Genomic DNA, 19,100 nt, shown 5'->3' with positions numbered 1-19,100 from the left:
TCCTTACCCAAAGGCTTTGAACACCCTTGAACTTTAAATCCCTGCAAAGTGGCATTTGGGAGAACTGGAAGAGCTGTGAGCCCTGGAGCCCAAAGAAGAGCATTCCCTTGAGTTCTTCTTTCCCAGGGGAATGCTGAGCCATGGTGGGCTCATGGACTCTGGGTGTCTCTGGCTACAGCTGGTCTGATGGGGGCTGATGGCTCTTCCCAGCCCACAGAAAGAGAGGAGTTCTCTGTGGAGGGAAACAGTTGGAAGATGATGTTGCCTTGTCTTGGTGCTTTTTGATGGAGTGTGGGCACATGAGGTTGATTCTGGGCTGAGGAGGATTTTCCTCTCACTGCACTCCCCCCATAACCTCAGAGGGTGACCTGCAAGGCATTCCCCTGCCAGATCCTGCAAGGCACACCTGCTGCCCATGATCTGTGATCTACAGCTCTTGCTTTTGTTCTTGTCTCTGGAATGAGAAACCACAGAGATCTCCTAAGGGATCATAAAACTACTGCTTGGTGATAGTGGAGAATGGGATGTCTGTCATGAGCTCCTGGCAGGCTGGAGGAGCTCACTCATTCCTACTTGTGCTGTATGGACATGCTGGAGCCTGAGCTCATTGGCAGAAGCAGCATCCCTGGAGTGCTAAGAAGTAGGTGACAGTACCTGGCCCTGGAGACTGGCAGCAGGGCAATAGGAACCCAGTAATCAATGGGAAATGGCCAGGGAAAGACAGACCAGAGCTCATCAATTATGAATCTTCTTGGGGACGGAGAGCCTGGGGGCTTTGGGCATGCCGTGTGCTCTGGTTTGGGCACCTTATGGCAGCTCCTGGCTCTCACAGGGCTGGGGACACTGGGCCAGGAGGGTCTGTCCCTTCAGCCACTGAGAGGATGTGGCTGTGGCAGGACAGTACTGTGTGGTGTCAGCACCAGCAAGACTGTGGCCATGGAGTATAGTGCCCCAGGACCTGGTCACCTAACCTGGGTCACGGTAGGTGACCCAGGCAGGGGGCAGGACCTCTGAGCACCCCTGCCTGCACCAGTGAGCACCATCCCCACCTCCTTCAAGGTGCCAGCTGCGAGCTCCATATTCACCTGGCACTGGTGCTGTGGGCACCTTGCAGAAAGCAGGGGCAGGCTGGCACAGCCCCGAATGGTTCTGGGCCACGACCAGGATGCAGATGTCCAAAAAGTGATGTCTCAGCTGCTGTGTGTTTTCCTCCCTCCTCCATCTGTGCCCACAGTGCCCAGATCCCTGTCAGGCAGTGCCAGGGGCAGTTGTGGGCAGTTATCAACTGGTTTTCTCCCGGCAGCAGCAGAGGCAGCAGGTGCTGGGACTGTGAGGCTGATGCACAATCCTGTGATCCTGTGATCTTGGAGCCAGGCACAGGTGGCATGAGCTGGATCACAGAAGAGCAGATGCTGCTTGCCACCATTCCCAGGCTCACCTCTCCCATCTCCCCTGCCAGCACGGACAAAGCCAGGGGGCCCCAGAGGTCACTGAGGGGCACAGGGGGATGCAGCATTGCTGGGATGGGGGAAAGGGCTGCGCTTGACAGAGATGATCCCATAGGGCAAGGAAGGCTGGTGGGGGAGGGAGTCGTGCTGATGCTCCCAGCAGGATGGATGCCGCAGGGCACATATCCCTGAGGGTGTTTGGGTGCCTGGTGGCCCAGTGTTTCCACTTCAAGCTGCTTGCTAGGGATCAAGGACAGCACTTTAGCTGTCCCCAAGATGCATAGTCAGGGCATAAATGGAGGGAAGAATTAGCTGCCACCATTCCCATCCATGGCTCTGCTGTTGCCCCAGAATGGGTGGCTATAGCTGTGGCTCCTGCCCCACTGCCATGACAGGGATGACAGTATTCCCATTTGTCCTGGGCTTGAATTTGTAAATTTGCAGTGGGGTGATGTGGTTCTTGCTGCCAGCACTGCTGCATGGCCCATTAGATGTCTGACTCTGGTCCAGTTTCCCCGTGTCTCATCTCACAGGACTGTGCAGCTAAGAGGTGTGTGGCCAGCCTGCACAGGGTGTACAACCAGCCTCTGAGGTGGGTGGGCACTGAGCAGAGATGCCATGGAGCCTTGCAAGACTTGGGGACTTTATTTCCACATTCAGCACAGCATGAACACCCCACGTTCCTCCTTCCCCCATCTCCACCACTTGGCTGGTGGGCACCTGTGAGCATCACTGTGGCAGGTACTGCTTGGGGTCCCCAGGGAAAGGCAAGGGGGGTGCCTGATTGAAGTGAGCCACAAGAAAGATTCCAACAGTGCCACACACAAAGAGAGAGGCCATAATGAAGAAGCAGACACGGTCGATCACCTGTCCCACCATCATCCACTCTTCGCTCTCCTGCCAGTGACACAAGAAGGGTGAGGGCTGCACCTGCTGCCCCCTGTGCAGATCCCTCTCCCCCCAGCCCTGACTCACACTGCTGAAGTCGTTCTGCTCCCGCGTGGCATTGGCGATGTAGTTGCAGGCATCCACGCAGGCGCGGATCTCAGGACCTGCCTCCTCCAGGCTCTGGCAGAAATCCTGGGTACTGCCACTCTCCAGACCACGTCCTACGAGCAGCAGAGCCAGCACAGCGGGCACCAGCAAGTGCTCAGCCACCTGGCACAAAGCCCAACTTCACAGGGAGGTGCCAACCCCCCTGGGGTCACTCACCAATCTTCTCCAGCACAGTTTTCATCAGCCCATCTCTCTCCTTCTGCTTCTCAAAGAGCAGCTCGGTCCTGGCTTTCCAGAGCATGTACTCATCAGCTTTCACCATAAGCCCCAGGGAGCTGCGTCTTCGGGTGGCTTGCTGAGGCCCTGGGGCCTCCTCTGGCATGGCCATGCCCAGGTAGTGAGGTAGAAGGTGCAGGAACACCTGGGCACAGTGTCACTTGTGGGCATCTGTCCCCCTCACACCTCCCAGAGCACCCAATGGGTGTGACTGGTTTCCCTGGCAATGCTTGGAGCATGGTGCTATTGGGATGTTGGCACCTGCTGCTCCCCAGTGTTGGGAGTGGCTTGGTGGCACAGTGTGGTCCACTGGGGACATCTGGGGCCTTCTCTTTGTGCCAGGACTTGCACTCAGATGAAGGCATGCCTGCCACCTTACTCTGCTAGGGACATAGCCTTGATCCCCAAATACCCATCCCACTCCCCCTGTATAAAGGGTAGGAGGATGATGGCAGCTACCTGGCGCACTCTCTGGGACATGGAGTGAGTGTTGGGCGTTCTCAGGGAGACGTTGAGGACAATGACAGCATTCACCACAATCACCACTGTCACCACCATGAGGAAGGTCAGGTATCTGGGGAGGGGGCACAGAACCTCAGTAGGGCTGCTGGGTCACAAGCTGTGGTCATGCAAGGTCCTTCTCTGTGCCTTCCTGGGCTGGAAGCTGGTGACTGGCAGTGAAACATGGGCAAGTGGTAGCCCTCTGTCAGCCCCATCTGGGCTGAGGGTTATTTCTGTACCACGGTCCTGACCTTGGCCACTGGCTGCTCCACAGCACCCGAGACCCTGCTGGCACCCCTATCCCAATGTGTCACTTACTTCCCAATGAGAGGCACAGCCTGGGAGGTCTCAGGAACCTTCTGGGCAATGAGGAAGAGGAAGACAGTCTGGGCCAGGAGAACATTGATGGAGACGGTACATTTCTGCCCACCCGCTGCCAAGGAGGGGCAAAGGCAGAGTTGGGCATAGAGCAGTGCTGTGGACATTGCCCTCCTAAGGCAAAAGACCCCCACCCAAAAGCTGAATTAGACAAGTCCTGCCTTGAGGCATTAACTATGGGATACCTAGAAATTTACTAGTAATACCTAGTAATTTACACTCCCCTCAATCCAAATACTACAGGAGTGGGTGAGAAGTGATGGTCCCCAAGCACAGAGGGGACGAGGAGCCCTTCCTGGAGTGTTGCTGTCCCCTTGCACATCCCCATGCCTGCAGTGGGCACGGTCCCAGTGTACCTTTGGCAGGGAGGAAGTAGACAAGCACAGCCATGGCAGAGATGAGGACACAGGGCACGATGATGTTGATGATGTAGAAGAGTGGCTTGCGCTGGATGATGAGGTAGAAGATGATCTGCTGGTACTGGATGTCATCTGGGGTGAAATGGTCCGCATTGATGATCTTCCGAGCAGGGCGGTGCTTGATGGCCCATTCTCCATTCTCTGCATCGTGATGGTACCAGGTGAGTCCCACTGTCCCCATGGGGGCACTGGGCCTCCAGTCCCCCAGTCCAGGGAGGAAGGGGAGGATTGATGATTGGCATGGGCTCCACAAGGCACCCAGGCTGCCCACAGTGCTAGAACCACTCATGAGGGAGATGAGCACTGTGGAACCCAATATACCCCAAAAAGCAGTCGGATGGGGCATCTGGGCACGTATGGGTCACCTTTAACCCCCTGGGTGGGGAGCTGTGGGGCTGGGGTCCCCCCATCTCCCCATTTCTGTAGGGTCACAGAGAGAAGCCAAGCATGACACTGGGTGACAGCGCTCTGCTCTCCCCTGCTCTCTGTGGGAGCGATAGATTTTTTCCCAGTCAAGATCGCAACTCAGGCCGGTAATGAAAAAATAAATCTCGCTGCCCGAAAAGCATTTTGTTCCTTCAATATGCAATTAAAATGTGATGGAAAACGTCATTGTTTGGCCATGACAGCTACGTTCCCAGCATCAATCAAGCTTGCAGGAGCGGTGCTCTCCGGCAGCAGCTGCCAGGCTGCAAGAGCCCCGAGTCGGGGGGGGGTTAGAAAAACAAATCTCTCCCACACTCCCACTTCCACTAATAGCTTAAGTGCCCATGTAATGGTGGGAGCTGCTAATAGTCCCTGCAGCCCTGCTTTGGGCAGCCACCAATGCAGCAGCAGACCTGTTGGATGTCCCCTCTGGTGGGACACACCTGTGCCATGGCTGTAGCTGCAGTGTTACCTGTGAAAGCCTCAGGGTCAATGAAGATCCACTCTATGGTCTGGCCATCCTCCACTGTCAGCAGCAGGTTGATTTCATTGGCACTGTATGTCTGGGACCTGGGGAGAGATGAGGTGCTGGCACAGGCTGGCATGCAGCAAGCTGGAAGGGCAAAAAATGCCAGTGTGGCACCAGGTCATGCTGGCCACATCCAGCTCTTTATTAGGGTGCTTGGCTTGTCCATGGTGCCTCCTGCCAAGTGGCAGGGGACAGGCAGGTGGCACTTATCTGCCCAGGGGCAAAGGTGGGCATCCCACGCTAATCCCTGGGTCCCAGGAGGAGCTGCCGTGGTGCCCATGCTCACTGGAAGACCATGGTGCAGTTCTGCCAGTCAAAGGGGAAGTAGGTGACGTGGATGACGCAGACGCTGCGGTAGATGGCAGGGGGCAGCCAGTAGATGCTGCCATCAGGGGACACCAGCACGTTGGTGTAGAGGGTGATTTCGAATGTCCCGTCGATGCTAGGGGGAAATGGATGGGCTCAGCCTCAAACTATGCCCAGGGGGCAGCTGCCAGCCCTGTGTGGGAACATGTCCCCATTACCCTGTCACCTACTTGTTCTCCAGGACAATGTCTGGCAGCCAGACCATGGTGGAGGGCACCCGCAGCAGCTGGATGTTGTCATATTTCTCAGGATCCCAGCTCAGGCGATAATCAGACCATTGCTGGGAGAAGGAGAGATGAGGAGGAGGGGTCATGGAGCCCCCCCCAAGATGAAGGAGATTGTGAGCTGCCTGTGCTATGCCGTCTGCAAAATGGGCTCATTTGGGGGTGCCCACAAAGGAAGGTGCACGTTACGGTGCCAGCCCCTCATGTGGTGCCACCCTGATATGCAAACAGGTGGTCTTGATCCTGCCTAGAGGGGAGGGGTCTCACCATCTCGATCCAGACATTGGTGGTGAGGGTCTCCTCCCGTTCATTCTGGCAGGGAAGGAAGGAGAGAGATGGCTTTAGTGCCCTGCCTTCTGCCCCACATGTGGGGGCAAATTCTGTCCCACTGGTGGTACATGGGGGAATCTCTCACCAGGGAGATGAGGTTGGTGAGGGTGAGCTTGAGGGAGACATCGATGATCTCATCCCCTCGGGCTGGGCGCAGTTGTTGATTGTAGTTGGACATGAGGTCCTGGAGCAGCTTCTCCTCCTGGTTCCTGCAGGCAACACCTGGGAGGGCACACGCCGTGGGGACACCCCGGGGGGAAGACAGCGGGGTCACTGATGCCCCCCAGACCTGGTATGTTGAGTGGGGAGGCACAGAGGGGTGTGTGTTCCTGCGGGTTTGTGCGCTCTGCCCCATGATCCCGACAGTTCGGTCAGTGCCCCGCGGGCAGGCAGGGGTGTGTGCCCACCACGCCCTCACCCAGCTCCCCCGGGGACCTCTCCTGGGCAGGACACGGAGGCAGGGGGCTGCCAGACAGGGACAGCCCGGTGGGGCGGTGCCTGGCGCTCTGCTCCCAGGGGTGACAAACCTTGGTGCCAAGGTGGGGGGCAGTCAGGTGCCCTCCAGGCCTGACTGGAAGGGCAGATCTTACCTGCCAGGGTGCAGAGGACGAGGAGGAGGCCGTGGCCACGCATGACGATGCCGCAAGGGCTGGGGCTCCGCTCGGCCCCCTGTGCCGATGTGTTGTGGGCCGGGCGCCCGCCGGGACAGGACAGCTGTCCCCTGCCACCGTCAGCTGTTCCCAACAGCCACGGGGGCCCGGGAGGGACCACCCACTTCCCCCGCTGATGGGGCGATGCCGCTTTGCCGGGAAGCTCGTCTGGCATTTTGTGCCGGAGAGGTTGAAACTGGGGCAAGGGGCAAAATGAGCTCCGTGCCTTGGGTTCCCCGTGTCTCCCACAAAGGGATGCATCTCCTGCATCTCCTTGCAGGTTATGCAAAGGGGTGGCCCCTGCCAGCACATCCTGTCCCTGCCATGGCAGTGGCTGCCCCCAGACTATAGGGTGGGGAAGGGGCAGGCAAGTCCCATCCCATCAGCCTGGGGAGTGATGCACCCCCCGGGGGTTCAAATCCTTCCAGCCCCTGTGTAGGAGGGTCATGGGGAGGAGGGGATGGGGGTGTGGTGAGATTCCTGGCTCAGTGGAGAGGATGTGACAGCTGTCCTGGGCCACTGCCGGTGGGGGGAAGTCAGCTGTGTCCCCTGAAACCAGAGCCCTGGCATCCCACTGCTGATCTGGGGAAGGAGACACCTCTCTGGGCCCCCAGCCTTGCATTGTGGGATGGGGTGTGCTGGGGGGACACTGTGGGGCTGGCTGGGGGATCATGGGGGCATGGGGAAAATGTGGGCACTGATGGCATCTCTGCCAACTGCAGTGGGTCTGCAGGGGATGGTGCCATGCTGGGGGGGGCAACTCCTTCCCTAGCCCATGCTGCCCCAAGTGTCCAGCCCACAGGGATAGCAGGGCCAGTACCACCACATCCCCTCTGACAATCACCCCTTCCAGCCACAGCTGAGGTCCATCCAACAACACCCGTTCCCTGGGTGGGCATCACCCTCCCCAGGACACACACAGTGTTCAGGCTGGGCATTGTGCCCAGTGGGGCCCACTGAGGGCAGCCGCCAGTTCAGTGTCCCATGGCAAGAAGTACTCAGCTTTATTTTCCCAAACCAAGACAGGTGGGGAGAGGCTGGCCCATGGGATCCCCACACCCCTCTAGATGAAGCGTTTGTTCTCCTCCCGGTAGTCGTAGGGGTCTCCAGAAAAGGGCAGTGGTGGCGGGTGGTTGTAGATGCCCATGAGGAAGATCCAGAGAGTGCCCACCACCAGTGTGGGGGTGATGATGAAGAAGCACAGGCGGTCCAGGGTCCGGGCCACGCGGTTCCAGTTGTCGACCTCCTGTGGAGAGAGCCAGGAGCCAGGCAGTGTGGGGGCACAGTGGGCACAGGGAGCCCCCCTGCCCCCCCAGTGCCCATGGTCCCACCTCATTGTAGCTGTTTTCTTCCCTCATGTGCTTGACAATGTAGTTGGCATTGTCAATGACAGGTTTGATGTGCTCATAGGGCTTCTCCTCGCCTGAGTCCATGCCCAGCGGCGCCAAACCTGGGGATGAGAGGGGATGGTGAGATGGGCTCCAAAGAGCTGCCAGCCCGGCAGACCCCATCCCCGGCACCCTTCCGTCTGTCCCCGCGCAGGGGCTGTGGCTCACGGGCAGGGGTGATGCGGCTGGTCAGCCCGTGCCGCTCCGACTGCTTCTCGAACATGAGCTCGCTGCGGGACTTGACGCTGAAGTATTCCTCTGCCTTGGCGATGTAGCCGGCCGAGCTGCAGCGCCGGATGCACGGGGCGCCCACCGGGCTCTCGGATGGCTGTGTCATGCCCAGCAGCCGGGGCAGGCTCTCCAGAAAGACCTGGGACACAACAGGGAGTGTCGTGTCCCTTGGCCACCTCCCCAGAGTGTTGCCACCTTGTCCCCACTTTCTGCCCACAGACTCCATCCGGCACAGATGCAGTGCCAGGGCTGTGGTGTCCCATGTCCTCTGTGGGGTACAGTGTGACCCTTGTACCCACCAGTGCACCCACCCCAGCCCACACCCCACTCACCTCTCTGACCCAGTCAGACATGATGTGGGTGCTGGGGGTGCGGAAGTGGAAGTTGAGCACCACGACGGAGATGATCACCACGGCTGTCACCAGAAGCATGATAAAAAGCAGATACCTGGTAGGGAGCATGGTCTTGGAGCCAGCATTGCCACAGGGACTGGGCACAGGCAGAGCTGCCCTCTGGCACCAAGGGACTCCACAATGTCCCCGCTGCACTCAGTGGTGCCCAGAACTCACTTGCCGATGAGGGGGATGGCATGGGAAGTGGCAGGCAGGCGCTGGGAGATCAGCAGGAGGAAGACAGACTGGGCCAGGAGCACTGAGATTACCAGGGTCATCTTCTCACCGCCTGAAGAAAAGGTGAGCTCAGGGAAAACCTTGCCCCACGTACCTCTAGCAGAACCCCCAGTGCAGGGTTTGCTCTTCCAGTGTCCCTTGATACAGTGCCCCATATTGGGGTTTTCTGTTGTGGGAGTACCCTGAGGTCCCGTGTGGGATATCCTATGCCCAAATGCACCTCTGCCAGGGTACCTGGCTGGGGTGATGGTGTTCTGCATGGGGATATTCCAGTTCCAGGATGTCCTTATGCTGGGCATTAGGCTGTTGCTGTGCCCCAGGACCTGGTGCAGGTGTGGGACACGGAGGTGCCCCATGGATGTGACTCCCATTACTCGCACACATGCCACAGGGCTCACTCACTGTCGGCGGGCAGGTAGAAGACGAGGATGACCATGAAGGCGATGAGGATGCAGGGTATGACGATGTTGATAACATAGAAGAGCGGTTTGCGCTTGATGATGAGGTAGAAGGTGATGTCCTGGTGCTCACTGGTGTCCACGGGAATGTCAGGGTAGATGTTTTTGCGGGCTGGGCGGTGGATGATTTCCCATTCCCCATTCTCTGCCAGGGCACAGGGGACAGCACACAGCATGGGGGACACCCGCCATGACCATCCTCACCAGGTTCACTAGCACCAGCCTCCCCCACCAGGGTGTGGATAGCATTCCAAGGTGGAATGAGTGCCAGGATGCCAAAGCCCCTGATAGTGAACTTTCTCTATGGCAGCGCACCCCAGCTCCAAAGTGTCCCCCCACCGCTGTCCCCCTCTTTACAGGGTGTCCCATTGCCACAGGACATGGCAGAGAGCACCAGCATTACCTGTGAAGCCTTCAGGGTCAATGATGATCCACTCCACTGGGTAAGACTTCCCCGTGTCTGGGTCACTGTCCGTCTTCAAGTGCATGTTGATCTCCAGGGCACTGTATGCCAGTGACCTGGACCACAGCCGGGGGGACAGACAGTGAGGGGCTGCTGGGTACCCCCCACCCAACCCCCCCCTGACCTCCAGCATGATGGACTTAGGCCACCAAGTCACCTACAGACCCCCACCTTGCTGCACCTCAACAGCAAGGGGAGGCGCTGGCAGCAGCAGGCACCCAGGCACAACATGGCCACCCTGACCCAGCCACCCAGCACCTGAATCTGAGGGAGCAGTTCTGCCAGTCAAAGGGGAAGAAATCAACATTGATGAGGCAGGTGCTGCGGAAGATGGCAGGTGGCAGCCAGTAGACATAGCCCGTGTTGTAGATGAGGACGTTGCAGTAGTAGGCGACCTCGAAGAGCCCATCATTGCTGTGCCAAGAGGGAGACAAGATTATGGCACTGTTGGGAAGGGGCCAGGAGAGTCCTAGACATGCACTGTAAACAGTGCAGAAGGATTGGGAGGGGAAATTAGGGCACAGCTCACTTGTTCTCCAGGACTATCTCCGGCAGCCACAGCATGTCTGGTGGCAGGCGGAGCACCTGGACACCCCCAAACTCAGACTTGTTCCACTGTAGGCGGTAATCAGTCCAGCCCTGGACGGGAGAATCCACAGCTCACCCCCTCACCATGCTGGGCCACCCCATGGTGGCACAACTGATGCTGTGACACCTGTCCCTACTCACGTGCTCGAGCCATACATTGGTGGTGAGTGTCTCGTCCACCTCTTTCTGCAAACAGAAACATGGGGCAGTGAGATGCCAGGCTGTCCCCCCAGCCCAGGACCCCCAACCCTCAGCATCCAGGGCTGGGAGAGCAGCCTCAGGGTTCCCTCCCATGCACCCTCCCTCACATAGGGGGGAGGCATGGCTGGGGGGCACTCCACAGTGGACCCTCCCCACTGGGGCTCACCAGTGAGATTAGGTTGGAGAGGGTGAGGGCCAGGTAGACATCTACAACCTCGTCAGTGGAGACCACAGGGCGCAACTCTTTGTCATAGCCCTTCTCCTTGAACAGGTGGTGGATGAGCCGCTCCTCGTGGTTCACACAGAGTCCACCTGAGGGTTTGGGGTCAGGCAAACCAGGGGGCTCAGGGGTTACTGGGCCCAGTGCCACCCCCCTAAGGATGCTTGGCAAGGGCAGGGTGGTATAAGAATAGAGGGGAGAGGAACAGGCCAGGACACTGCATGTCTGTGCTGCACAGGGGACCAGCCGTGGACATGCAGGAATGACAGACATGTGGGAGCACATGGTCACACATGGTCACGGGACAAGGACGTGGGCACAGACACAGAGCAACACACAGATAGAAACCCAGCACAGAGAGGGACACAGACACGAGACATCTGGATACAGATATGGTGGAGCTGTGCACACAGGTGGCTTTACATACAGAACACACATGGACCAGCGTGTGCAGGGACACATGGTCATAGACTGGGGACAGACAGGCACTTACAGGGACACATGGATACAATGACACTGTGCACTGGCAGCACATAGCCTGGGCAGGGACATGGCTCTGGGTGGCACAGCCACAAAAGAAGCACAAAGGACACGCAGTGAGCAGACTCTGCCAGGTAATACCCAAAATGCAGCCCTGGGGACCCTAGTGCCCAGTTTGGACCCTCCCACCATCATCTCCCACCAGCCTCACCGAAGGGGCCCATAACCCATTGGTACCCCATGCAGCAGAGCAACAGGGCACCCCATGACCCAGACCCTGCTCACCCGACAGCATCAGTGCCCCAAGCAGGGCCAGCAGCAGGTTCCCCATGTGGTGCCCACGGTGCCCTCACTCCGTGCCAGGCCCTGGCTGCTTCCCTGCCTGGCCTGGCTGAGCGGATGTCCGGCTGCCGGAGGGAGTGGGAGATGGATGGTGCCAGGTGCTGAGGGGGAAGGGTACCGGCACCAGAGAGCCGCTCCAGCCCCTCTCTTCCGGCACCGCCACGTGCAGGGAAGGGGAGATGGGCAGGCACAGCTGGTCTTGCCAGCCCCACAGGTGTCAGCCCATCACCCTGAATCTGGGCACCCCAGCACAGGCACTGCTGGGCACGGGGAGCAGCCGTCCCTTTCCTGCTGCTCAGCAGTCCTGGGATGCTGCTCGGAGAGGCAGGGTCCCCACAGCAGGGTCCCCAAGGTACCCACTGGTGCCCAAGCACAGGGCTGGCACCCACCACTGATCACAGACCCTGTGCACACTCAGCCCCTGCATCGGGAGGTTTCATGTGGGGTGCTGAGAGTGTCACTGGGGTGAGCACCAGTGCTGGGCTGTGGGTGCTGCATGGGCAGGAGGGGTGTCTGACCCCTAGGGAGGGGGAAGGGGACTCTGTGCCAAGGTGGACACAGCAGGAACCAAGGCTGGAGACATCAATTCAGAGTACAGGGGGATGGGAAGGGGGATGCAATGGGATGTCATAGCTCCCCTGGAAAGTGCCTCCATTGTCACCCACTTAGCCAGCACTGGGTGACACAGCACTCACTTCACATTCGCCAGCTACTGGAAAATAGAACCCTTCTTTATTGAAAAATAAACCTTCTCTGTACAAATAAATAACAGCTCAGGTGCCTCTGGGGAAGATGGGGTGGGAGTGGTCTTGCCAAGGTGGGGGTCCCAGGGGAGAGGAGGACTGTGATTCCTGGCTGAGGTACTTCAGGTACCCACCAGGGCCGTATTGCCCTGGGGAAGGAAGTGCTGGTAGGAAGAGAGACTGAGGTACAATTGGAGATAAAAGGGTGGAAGAGCCTGAGACGGGGAGTGGAGTGAGTTTGAAGGACAAGAGAGACACGTGCCCTGGTGCCCTCTCCCCATGCTGGCACACTGCCCCAGGGGCACCATTAGGTTTTCAGCACTTCTAGGGCCAGAGCGACAAGGCCAGGCATGCTACGGGCCAGTGAGTCACTCTCCAGCCCCACGAGACCAGTGAAGGCTGTGGGGCGGCCCCCTACAGTGGCCCGAACCTGTGCCCGGTACAGTCCCTGGGTGTTTTTGGAGCCCAAGTCCACCAGGATCTGTGGGGAGACAACAGTACCGTGAGTCCCAGGGGAGTCAAGGGTAGAGCGGGACAGTGTCAGGCTGGGGGATGGCATTGCCTGGCTGCCAGGGTGCATGGCTCAGAGTGGCTGGATGGGGCACTCACCTCTTGGAAGGTCATGGCCAGGTCTGCCTCGGGCACCCGCAGCACCCAGGCATACAGGTCCCGCACCGCGCCCACCCGCACTGCCGACTCATTGAGGCCAGGACAGGCTGCAGCCCCTGGGACGGGCAGGAGAGACATGGAGGGGACATCAGGGATCAATCGTGGGGGCACCGTGCTGCTCCCTACCACAGGGAGGAGCACCCTTGCTCTGGGGACGCCAGAGGGGCATGGGCAGAGGGCGGGGAATACAGCAAAAGACTGTCCCACTGAAACAGGATAGCCCTGAGACAGGGGTGTAAGGCTGGGCTTGTCACCGTCCCCATGGGGATACCTAGCACCCCATAGGCTCTGTGGGAGCTTACCTCTGCCCACACCTGCCTCCTCCTCCTCTTCCTCCACCACTCTGGGCAGCTCCGTGGGCACCAGTTCACGTTTCTCCCTCAGTGCAGACCCTGCCACCGAGAGAGGTGTAAAACCCCAGACACAGAGCTGGCCTGTGGATGGACACCCTGCTGCCCCATTTCCCCCAGTCCCTCCAGGCTCACGGGGTTCATGGCTTGGCACGGGGGTCCCTGCCAGCTCTCCAGATGCCTGTTGTGGCTCCATGGCTTTTGGGGTGGTGCCAAGGTCCAACTCTGCCCGCAGCTGGGTGAGGAAGGCTCGTCCCTGTGCCACCATCTCCTCCACCACATCCTCACCCTGACGAAGGGAAGAGAGGGACAGGATGGGTGATGGGGCACCCACAAGGCACCCGTGGGCACAGCCACGTGCATGGTGGCAGAGTGCAGAGCATGGGTGTGCTGGTGTCACACAGGGCATTGGTGACATGCAACTGCTTTGTGGCTGTGTCGGGTCAGATCCTGAGCTGCAGGGTCAGACCCATGGCTGGCTCCGCACTGGCTGGATTTGGGAACACTGGTTTCAGCTGGGGATGGTGAGATGCCCCTTCTGTGGTGGCAAAGTGAGAGATGCCACTTCTGTGGCTGCACAGAGGACAATGGACCAAGGGATGTCAGGAGGGGACATGGGAACTGAAGGTGTTTGGTCCCTTGTGGCCCAGTCACGGGAGGACAGGGGTCCCCCAGCCTGTCTCTCCCCACATACCTGCAGGAAGAGCTGCATCTCCCCTGGGAGCTGCTCCCTGTTCTGTGTTGTCACCAGATGGCTGCCCCCTGCCATGGTCCTCAGAGCCTCCACCCAGTCCTGCAACTGGGGTCCCACTACCCCAAAAAGCTCTGCAAAGGGAGGCGTCCGCCTGTCCCCCCACCTGGAAGCACAATGGGGTGAGCTCAGACTGGGTGGGCAGTGCCCACCTTCTTCACCCCACCTGGGCACCCTGGGGGGATGCTCTGGTTGCAGCAGGAACAGGATCCAAATGCTTCAGGCTGTCCCCAAAATGGCAAGTCAGTTCCCACCAGTATCTCAACCACCTCCCCAGCCTCTTTAGCCCTTCACCCTGTGGCCCACCACACCTCACCTGCTGGGGGGTCTCTGGGGTCCCACTGCTGTGGGGCTGGATTGGCCCTGTGCCACAGCCAGGCCTGCAGGGACAAGAAAAGGACAGGACAAGAGATAGAGGAGGCCTATTGGGAAGCCATGGCAAGGGGCTGATGCTCCATCCACCAGCATAGGGGAGACTGAGGGGACCCCAAATGGGCATGGGCTGGTCCGGCCTGGGAGAGTACCTGGGGCATCCCTGCGGACACGGGGAGGGAAGAAGTGCCCGTAGATCTTGCCCAGGAGCTGAGGCAGAGTGCGGGTGAAGAAGGAGAAATCCAACTGATTTCGGATGAAGTCCCCAGCCCGGCGCAGGAGATCCACCAAGGTCTGGGCATAGGAGTGCAGCTCTGTGGGCGCAGAGGTAGAGATGTGGCCCTGGCCCCATGTCAGAAATGGGGTCCCTCCCTTCACCCTAGCCCTGGCATGACCCCCAGCTCACCACATCGTCTCGTTCTGGCATGGCAGGTCTCCTCGGCCAGGCGGGCACAGGTGGCCCGGCCCTGAGGCGCCCGACAGGACCCGGCGTAGAAGGCGCAGAGACGGGCGCGCTCTGGGGACTGCTGCTCGGGGGGCAGCTGTGCCAAGGCTAGCAGGTCGAAGCAGCTCGGTTCTCGGCTGCCAGGGGCAGCTGTGAGAGAACCGGCACTGACATGAGTGCTGAAAACCCCCTGGGCATCTCCATGACCCCGCGGTGCAGCCAGCAGCACTCACAGTCCATCTGGAGACTCAGCCAGTCCGTGAAGGCAGTGACACGGGTGTAGACTCCTGGCTTGCCCCGCTCACCGCAGCCATCACCCCACGAGGTGATACCGTAGAGGACAAAGTGGTGCGAAGTGGGGTCCTCGCAAGCCAGCGGGCCCCCTGAGTCGCCCTGCAGGGGAAATGCCTGTGCATTGGGCTGGGCTGGGACTCCAGCCGTACTCACGGGCTGCGGTACGTGCCTGGCACTGTGCGAGGGATTTTTGAAGTGGGGTGCTGACAGTCCCTCAGGCACGGTGGTACCTGGCAGGAGTCGATGCCTCCAGACAAATACCCAGCACAGAACATGGCACTGGTGAGAAGGTCCTTCCCCAGGGCACCCCGGCACGTTTCCTGGCTGAGCAGGGGCACCTGCGCCTCCATCACCACGTCGGCTGCTGGTCCCTCTGCCAGGCAAGGCACCTGTTACAGGGTCTCCTGTGCCCGGCCATCTCCCTCTCTTTCACACCCCTTGCTCTGCCTCGGTGCGCTGGGGCTGGACACCCCGGAGGGCACAGAGGGGCACACCCCACGGTGTCTCTTACCTTCGTAGAGGGAACCCCAGCCCGCGATGTAGCAGGGGGTGCCGGGGCTGGGCTCCGCGGGGCCGCTGGGAAGGCACACGGGGCTGACGGTGGATGATGGGGCCAGCGGCACTGCCAGCTCCAGCAGCGCCAAGTCCCCGTGAAACGTCTTTGGATTAAACTGGAAGGAGACGCGGGGATGTCAGTGGGGGCCCCTGGGCGTGCACATGTAGGTGTGGGTGCTGCCCACCTCCACCGACCTTAGGGTGAGGCAGGATGCGCCGGACGGGCACTGCCCGCTTGCCCGCTCCCGGCTTGCCCAGCTCGTAGTCGCCCACCACCACTGTCCAGGCCAGCTCGTTCCGGTTCCTGGCGGGGTGGGGGGCAGCCAGTTACGGGGGTGATGGTGCTTCCCCGTGCCCGCCTCTGTAGAGACATCATCCCCACACTGCTCCCACCGTACCCGCCAAAGCAGTGTGCCGCCGTGAGGACCCAGGAGAGCCCCACCAGCACCCCTCCGCACATCAGCTCCCCGTGCAGCCGCACCGACACCAGCCAGGGCCAGGCGCCCCGCGGGGCCACGCTGCCGCCCATGATCCGTCCTCGGGGGGCTGTGGCGTTGGCTTGTGTGATCCCGCGGCGCCCACAGCTCCCTGGGGGACAAAGTCGGGATGACTTTGATGTCTGATGTCGTGCAGGCGGGCTGCTGGACACCCCGTCTCCCAGGTGGGCGCGGGTGGCCGGGGATGGCCGTGGCAGGTGGAGGGGGTGGCGGGAGATGAGGCGCGTCGGGCGCGCTGTCAAGCCTCATCGTGCTCACGGAGGCGAGCGGGCGGAGGGCCGGGGGCACCCCGCAGCCCGGCAGCTGCCGACGCTAACCTCTGCCCCTCGGCCCAGCGGGCAGCCGGGGGCCGGGGGCGCCCGCCGGCGTGGTGTGGGGGGGTGGCGTGGGCACGGCGGGGCCGCCCCGGCTCACCTGGCATTGCCGCCTCCGCTGCTGCGTCAGGACTCGGGGCTGCGGCCACCGTCTCTGCAGGGATAGGCTGTCATGGCATGTGGGGACAATCTCCCCGTAGTCACCACCACAGCCCCGGTGTCCTCAAATCGCCCTAGTTCCTTTCAGTTCCCCCAGACCCCCATCAGCCCCAACAAACACCCCTGTACCACCCCAGGGAGTGCTCATCACCCCCAGTGACTCAGTCTCCCCAGTTTCCCCTTGCTCACTTCTCCCACCAGATTTTCCGTTGCCCCTCAGTGTCCCAGCCCAATTTGCTCATCCCTCCAAATACCTCTATCCCCCAAATCTCCAATTCCCTTCCCAGATCCATCTCCTAGCCTTCCATTCCACCAGAGATCCCCCACTCTATCATACTATCTCCCCACTCCATCCCAACACCCTCTGTCACCCCAACACCCCCTATCCCTTCCCTGGGGATACCCCATTTGTTATTGTAGGGTCTCCCATCTCTGGGAGGAGCTGGGGGGGTGCAGGTGCCCACTCACGGCACTCCTGGAGGCGGTGGCGGCAGAGCTGGGCGCTGAGTGGGGCGCAGGTGTGCAGGGCCCCCTCAGGCGGGCACAGGCGCTGGTAGGGGGCACAGGCTTGGCTCAGTGCCTGATTGCGCTGGGACAGCTCGGGCAGTGCCTGGGCATACAGCAGGGCCTGGCAGCTGGGGGGCATGGCAGGGGGCACAGCTGGTGCTGCAAGGACAGCAGGGCTGTGGGCATCACTGTGTCCTCCCTGTGCTCCTCTGCCCAGGCCACCCCAATCTCTGCTTTGGGATGGGTGGGAAGGGAGCATAATAGGCTGTGGAGTCAACATGTTTGGTAAGGTCTTCTGGGTACAGGGGTATGCTTTTGGGGTGAATATCAGAAAAGTTCACAAGGGATCAGGCAATGATTTGGATAGGGCTCCAGGTGGTTGGTAAGATCTGGATATGATGGGAACTGTTTGGGAAGGGTCATTAGCAGTTAGGGATATGTTTCAGGAGTCTGGGTACTGTTTTGGTAAAAGCTTGTAGGTTAAGCCTGTAGGGGATGAATATGGTTTGGATAAGATCTTGGGGTATCATTTTAATAGGATTTCTAGGGGATGATCTAGGCATCCAAATAAATATTTGGGTAGAGCCTCCAGGCGTGGGTGCAGGTTTTGGTAGGATCATCTGGGCATGGGATGGTTTTTGGATAGGACCCCTGGGCTGTGTTTATCTGGGAATCCTGGTTTCTATTTGGGTAGGATGTCCTGGGGGCAGGGCAGTGGGGGTAATGGGGTCATGACTCACGTGGGCAGTGGCCGGTGGTGTTGGCGCAAGGTGGGAAGAGGCAGGGGGCACAGAGCCCGCAGGCACCCCACTGCCGCTGCTGCTCAGACAGTGCCCGCTCCAGTGCCAGCAGTGCGCTCCTCAGTGCCGCCTCCAGCACCAGTGTCCCCCGGCTCGACAGTGCTGATGGGTATACACAGGGTGCTCAGACCCCCAGAGCCCCCCCGCTGCCCCCCACCACAGCCATGGGATGCCCCCAGCCTGCCTGGTGCCTGTGCTCTGGTATTACCATGGTGTCAGGCTGGGCATGGCCTGTCACCCCTTGACATTACCTAGAGTGACAGCCACCGATGTCACTTCCCTGCTGGGACTGGCACATGCACACCTGGGTGTATGCCCAGGGCTCTGTGTGCCTATTGTACACAGAGACAGGGTGTGAGCCCAGGCAGGTGTGCCTCTGTGCACACTTTTGAGTGCACACTTGTGTGTACCGGAATCCATGTGCCCGTGTCTTCCTGTCCCTGCATGTGCCCATGTGTCCCTGTGCCTGCCCTATGTGTGCATCCCCCCGTGTGCCCCTACCTGTGACCACCTGTACCCACGCAGAGCCACCTTCCTGCTGGCCATGCTGTGGCAGAGTGTCCCCTGGGTCTGGGACAGTTACTAGGACCAGGGGGAGTGTTGGTGCCGCAGGGCATAAACCACAGCATGCCCTGCATCCCCTGTGTCCCCTAGTGCCACTGGCGGCACTTGACACCCAGTCCAGGCAGCACAGGCACGCTAGGGTGAACCCAAGGGTCCCGCCTCCTACAGCCACCCCATCTCCAGCCAAACTCTTCCGCAAAGACACCCCGTTCCTGTGCCCCACTGACCTTGCAGGATGCTGGCCGGCATGGGGTACAGCCTCTGGCCCAGGGGAGCCCCCCCCACCAGCTGCAGCAGCGGCAGCAAAAGCACGGGGGGGACCAGCCGGGCCCCGAGAAGAGCGTCCCGTGTTCTCTTCCCTCTTTGCTCCATCCCCGGGCGGGCAAAGGGGGGCAGGCGGGGGGAACCCCCGAAATGCCCGAGGCAGGCAAGGAGGGATGGATATATACGGTGCCCCCCGGGCGGTGGGAGGAGAGAGGGGCCGGGGGAACACAAACAGGCGAGTTCATTAATGTCGCGCCAAGATGCCAGCTCGGG

At 60.3% G+C, this 19,100-nt stretch overlaps 3 protein-coding genes across 4 annotated transcripts; all 3 read right to left on the bottom strand.

The window, feature by feature from the left end:
• Nucleotides 1-2,069: 2,069 nt before the first annotated feature.
• Nucleotides 2,070-6,910, bottom strand: CHRNG (cholinergic receptor nicotinic gamma subunit). 2 transcript variants are annotated; one of them, XM_015637367.3, is made up of 12 exons: nucleotides 6,484-6,910; nucleotides 5,979-6,115; nucleotides 5,831-5,875; nucleotides 5,510-5,619; nucleotides 5,260-5,415; nucleotides 4,917-5,014; nucleotides 3,956-4,159; nucleotides 3,540-3,654; nucleotides 3,180-3,294; nucleotides 2,661-2,865; nucleotides 2,424-2,557; nucleotides 2,070-2,345 (listed from the first exon to the last, which is right to left on the bottom strand). In XM_015637367.3, the coding sequence occupies exons 1-12, from the start codon at nucleotides 6,716-6,718 to the stop codon at nucleotides 2,178-2,180; spliced, it is 1,722 nt and encodes a 573-aa protein (XP_015492853.1). In that variant the 5' UTR covers nucleotides 6,719-6,910; the 3' UTR covers nucleotides 2,070-2,177. The 2 variants fall into 2 exon arrangements, with proteins under 2 accessions (XP_015492853.1, XP_018863311.1); XM_019007766.2 differs by having other exon boundaries at nucleotides 5,979-6,102; nucleotides 6,484-6,907.
• Nucleotides 6,911-7,523: 613 nt separating this feature from the next.
• Nucleotides 7,524-11,675, bottom strand: CHRND (cholinergic receptor nicotinic delta subunit). The gene is made up of 12 exons (XM_015637369.3): nucleotides 11,487-11,675; nucleotides 10,668-10,813; nucleotides 10,442-10,486; nucleotides 10,242-10,351; nucleotides 9,971-10,126; nucleotides 9,653-9,768; nucleotides 9,194-9,394; nucleotides 8,732-8,843; nucleotides 8,495-8,609; nucleotides 8,100-8,301; nucleotides 7,875-7,993; nucleotides 7,524-7,789 (listed from the first exon to the last, which is right to left on the bottom strand). The coding sequence occupies exons 1-12, from the start codon at nucleotides 11,530-11,532 to the stop codon at nucleotides 7,607-7,609; spliced, it is 1,551 nt and encodes a 516-aa protein (XP_015492855.1). The 5' UTR covers nucleotides 11,533-11,675; the 3' UTR covers nucleotides 7,524-7,606.
• A 189-nt stretch (nucleotides 11,676-11,864) lies between these two features.
• On the bottom strand, nucleotides 11,865-19,048 carry PRSS56 (serine protease 56). The gene is made up of 16 exons (XM_033516841.1): nucleotides 18,791-19,048; nucleotides 17,161-17,358; nucleotides 16,634-16,687; nucleotides 16,121-16,310; nucleotides 15,918-16,026; nucleotides 15,679-15,838; nucleotides 15,398-15,540; nucleotides 15,107-15,266; nucleotides 14,835-15,023; nucleotides 14,581-14,742; nucleotides 14,373-14,436; nucleotides 14,000-14,162; nucleotides 13,441-13,594; nucleotides 13,258-13,347; nucleotides 12,896-13,011; nucleotides 11,865-12,767 (listed from the first exon to the last, which is right to left on the bottom strand). The coding sequence occupies exons 1-16, from the start codon at nucleotides 18,933-18,935 to the stop codon at nucleotides 12,594-12,596; spliced, it is 2,271 nt and encodes a 756-aa protein (XP_033372732.1). The 5' UTR covers nucleotides 18,936-19,048; the 3' UTR covers nucleotides 11,865-12,593.
• Between the last annotated feature and the right edge of the window lie 52 nt (nucleotides 19,049-19,100).

The sequence above is a fragment of the Parus major genome, chromosome 9, assembly GCF_001522545.3.
Source record: "Parus major isolate Abel chromosome 9, Parus_major1.1, whole genome shotgun sequence".
Classification (NCBI taxonomy): Eukaryota; Metazoa; Chordata; class Aves; order Passeriformes; family Paridae; genus Parus; species Parus major.
Note: the sequence above shows the minus strand (reverse complement) of the source record. Positions and strands in the feature narration are given on the sequence as shown.

What these genes read in the sequence shown, in the direction of transcription:
- CHRNG (XM_015637367.3), bottom strand. Translation starts at nt 6,718, where the DNA reads ATGCCAGACGAGCTTCCCGGCAAAGCGGCATCGCCCCATCAGCGGGGG. An exon ending in TCACCAACCTCATCTCCCTG is followed by an intron (nt 5,876 to 5,978) that starts GTGAGAGATTCC and finishes CTTCCCTGCCAG; the next exon opens with AATGAACGGGAGGAGACCCT. An exon ending in AACTGTGCTGGAGAAGATTG is followed by an intron (nt 2,558 to 2,660) that starts GTGAGTGACCCC and finishes TGCTGCTCGTAG; the next exon opens with GACGTGGTCTGGAGAGTGGC.
- CHRND (XM_015637369.3), bottom strand. Translation starts at nt 11,532, where the DNA reads ATGGGGAACCTGCTGCTGGCCCTGCTTGGGGCACTGATGCTGTCGG. An exon ending in CCAATGTATGGCTCGAGCAC is followed by an intron (nt 10,352 to 10,441) that starts GTGAGTAGGGAC and finishes TCTCCCGTCCAG; the next exon opens with GGCTGGACTGATTACCGCCT. An exon ending in AAGAAAACAGCTACAATGAG is followed by an intron (nt 7,790 to 7,874) that starts GTGGGACCATGG and finishes CTCTCTCCACAG; the next exon opens with GAGGTCGACAACTGGAACCG.
- PRSS56 (XM_033516841.1), bottom strand. Translation starts at nt 18,935, where the DNA reads ATGGAGCAAAGAGGGAAGAGAACACGGGACGCTCTTCTCGGGGCCCGG. An exon ending in GCGGCACACTGCTTTGGCGG is followed by an intron (nt 16,027 to 16,120) that starts GTACGGTGGGAG and finishes CCACCCCGCCAG; the next exon opens with GAACCGGAACGAGCTGGCCT. An exon ending in TGTCCGCAGGGATGCCCCAG is followed by an intron (nt 14,437 to 14,580) that starts GTACTCTCCCAG and finishes TTGTCCCTGCAG; the next exon opens with GCCTGGCTGTGGCACAGGGC.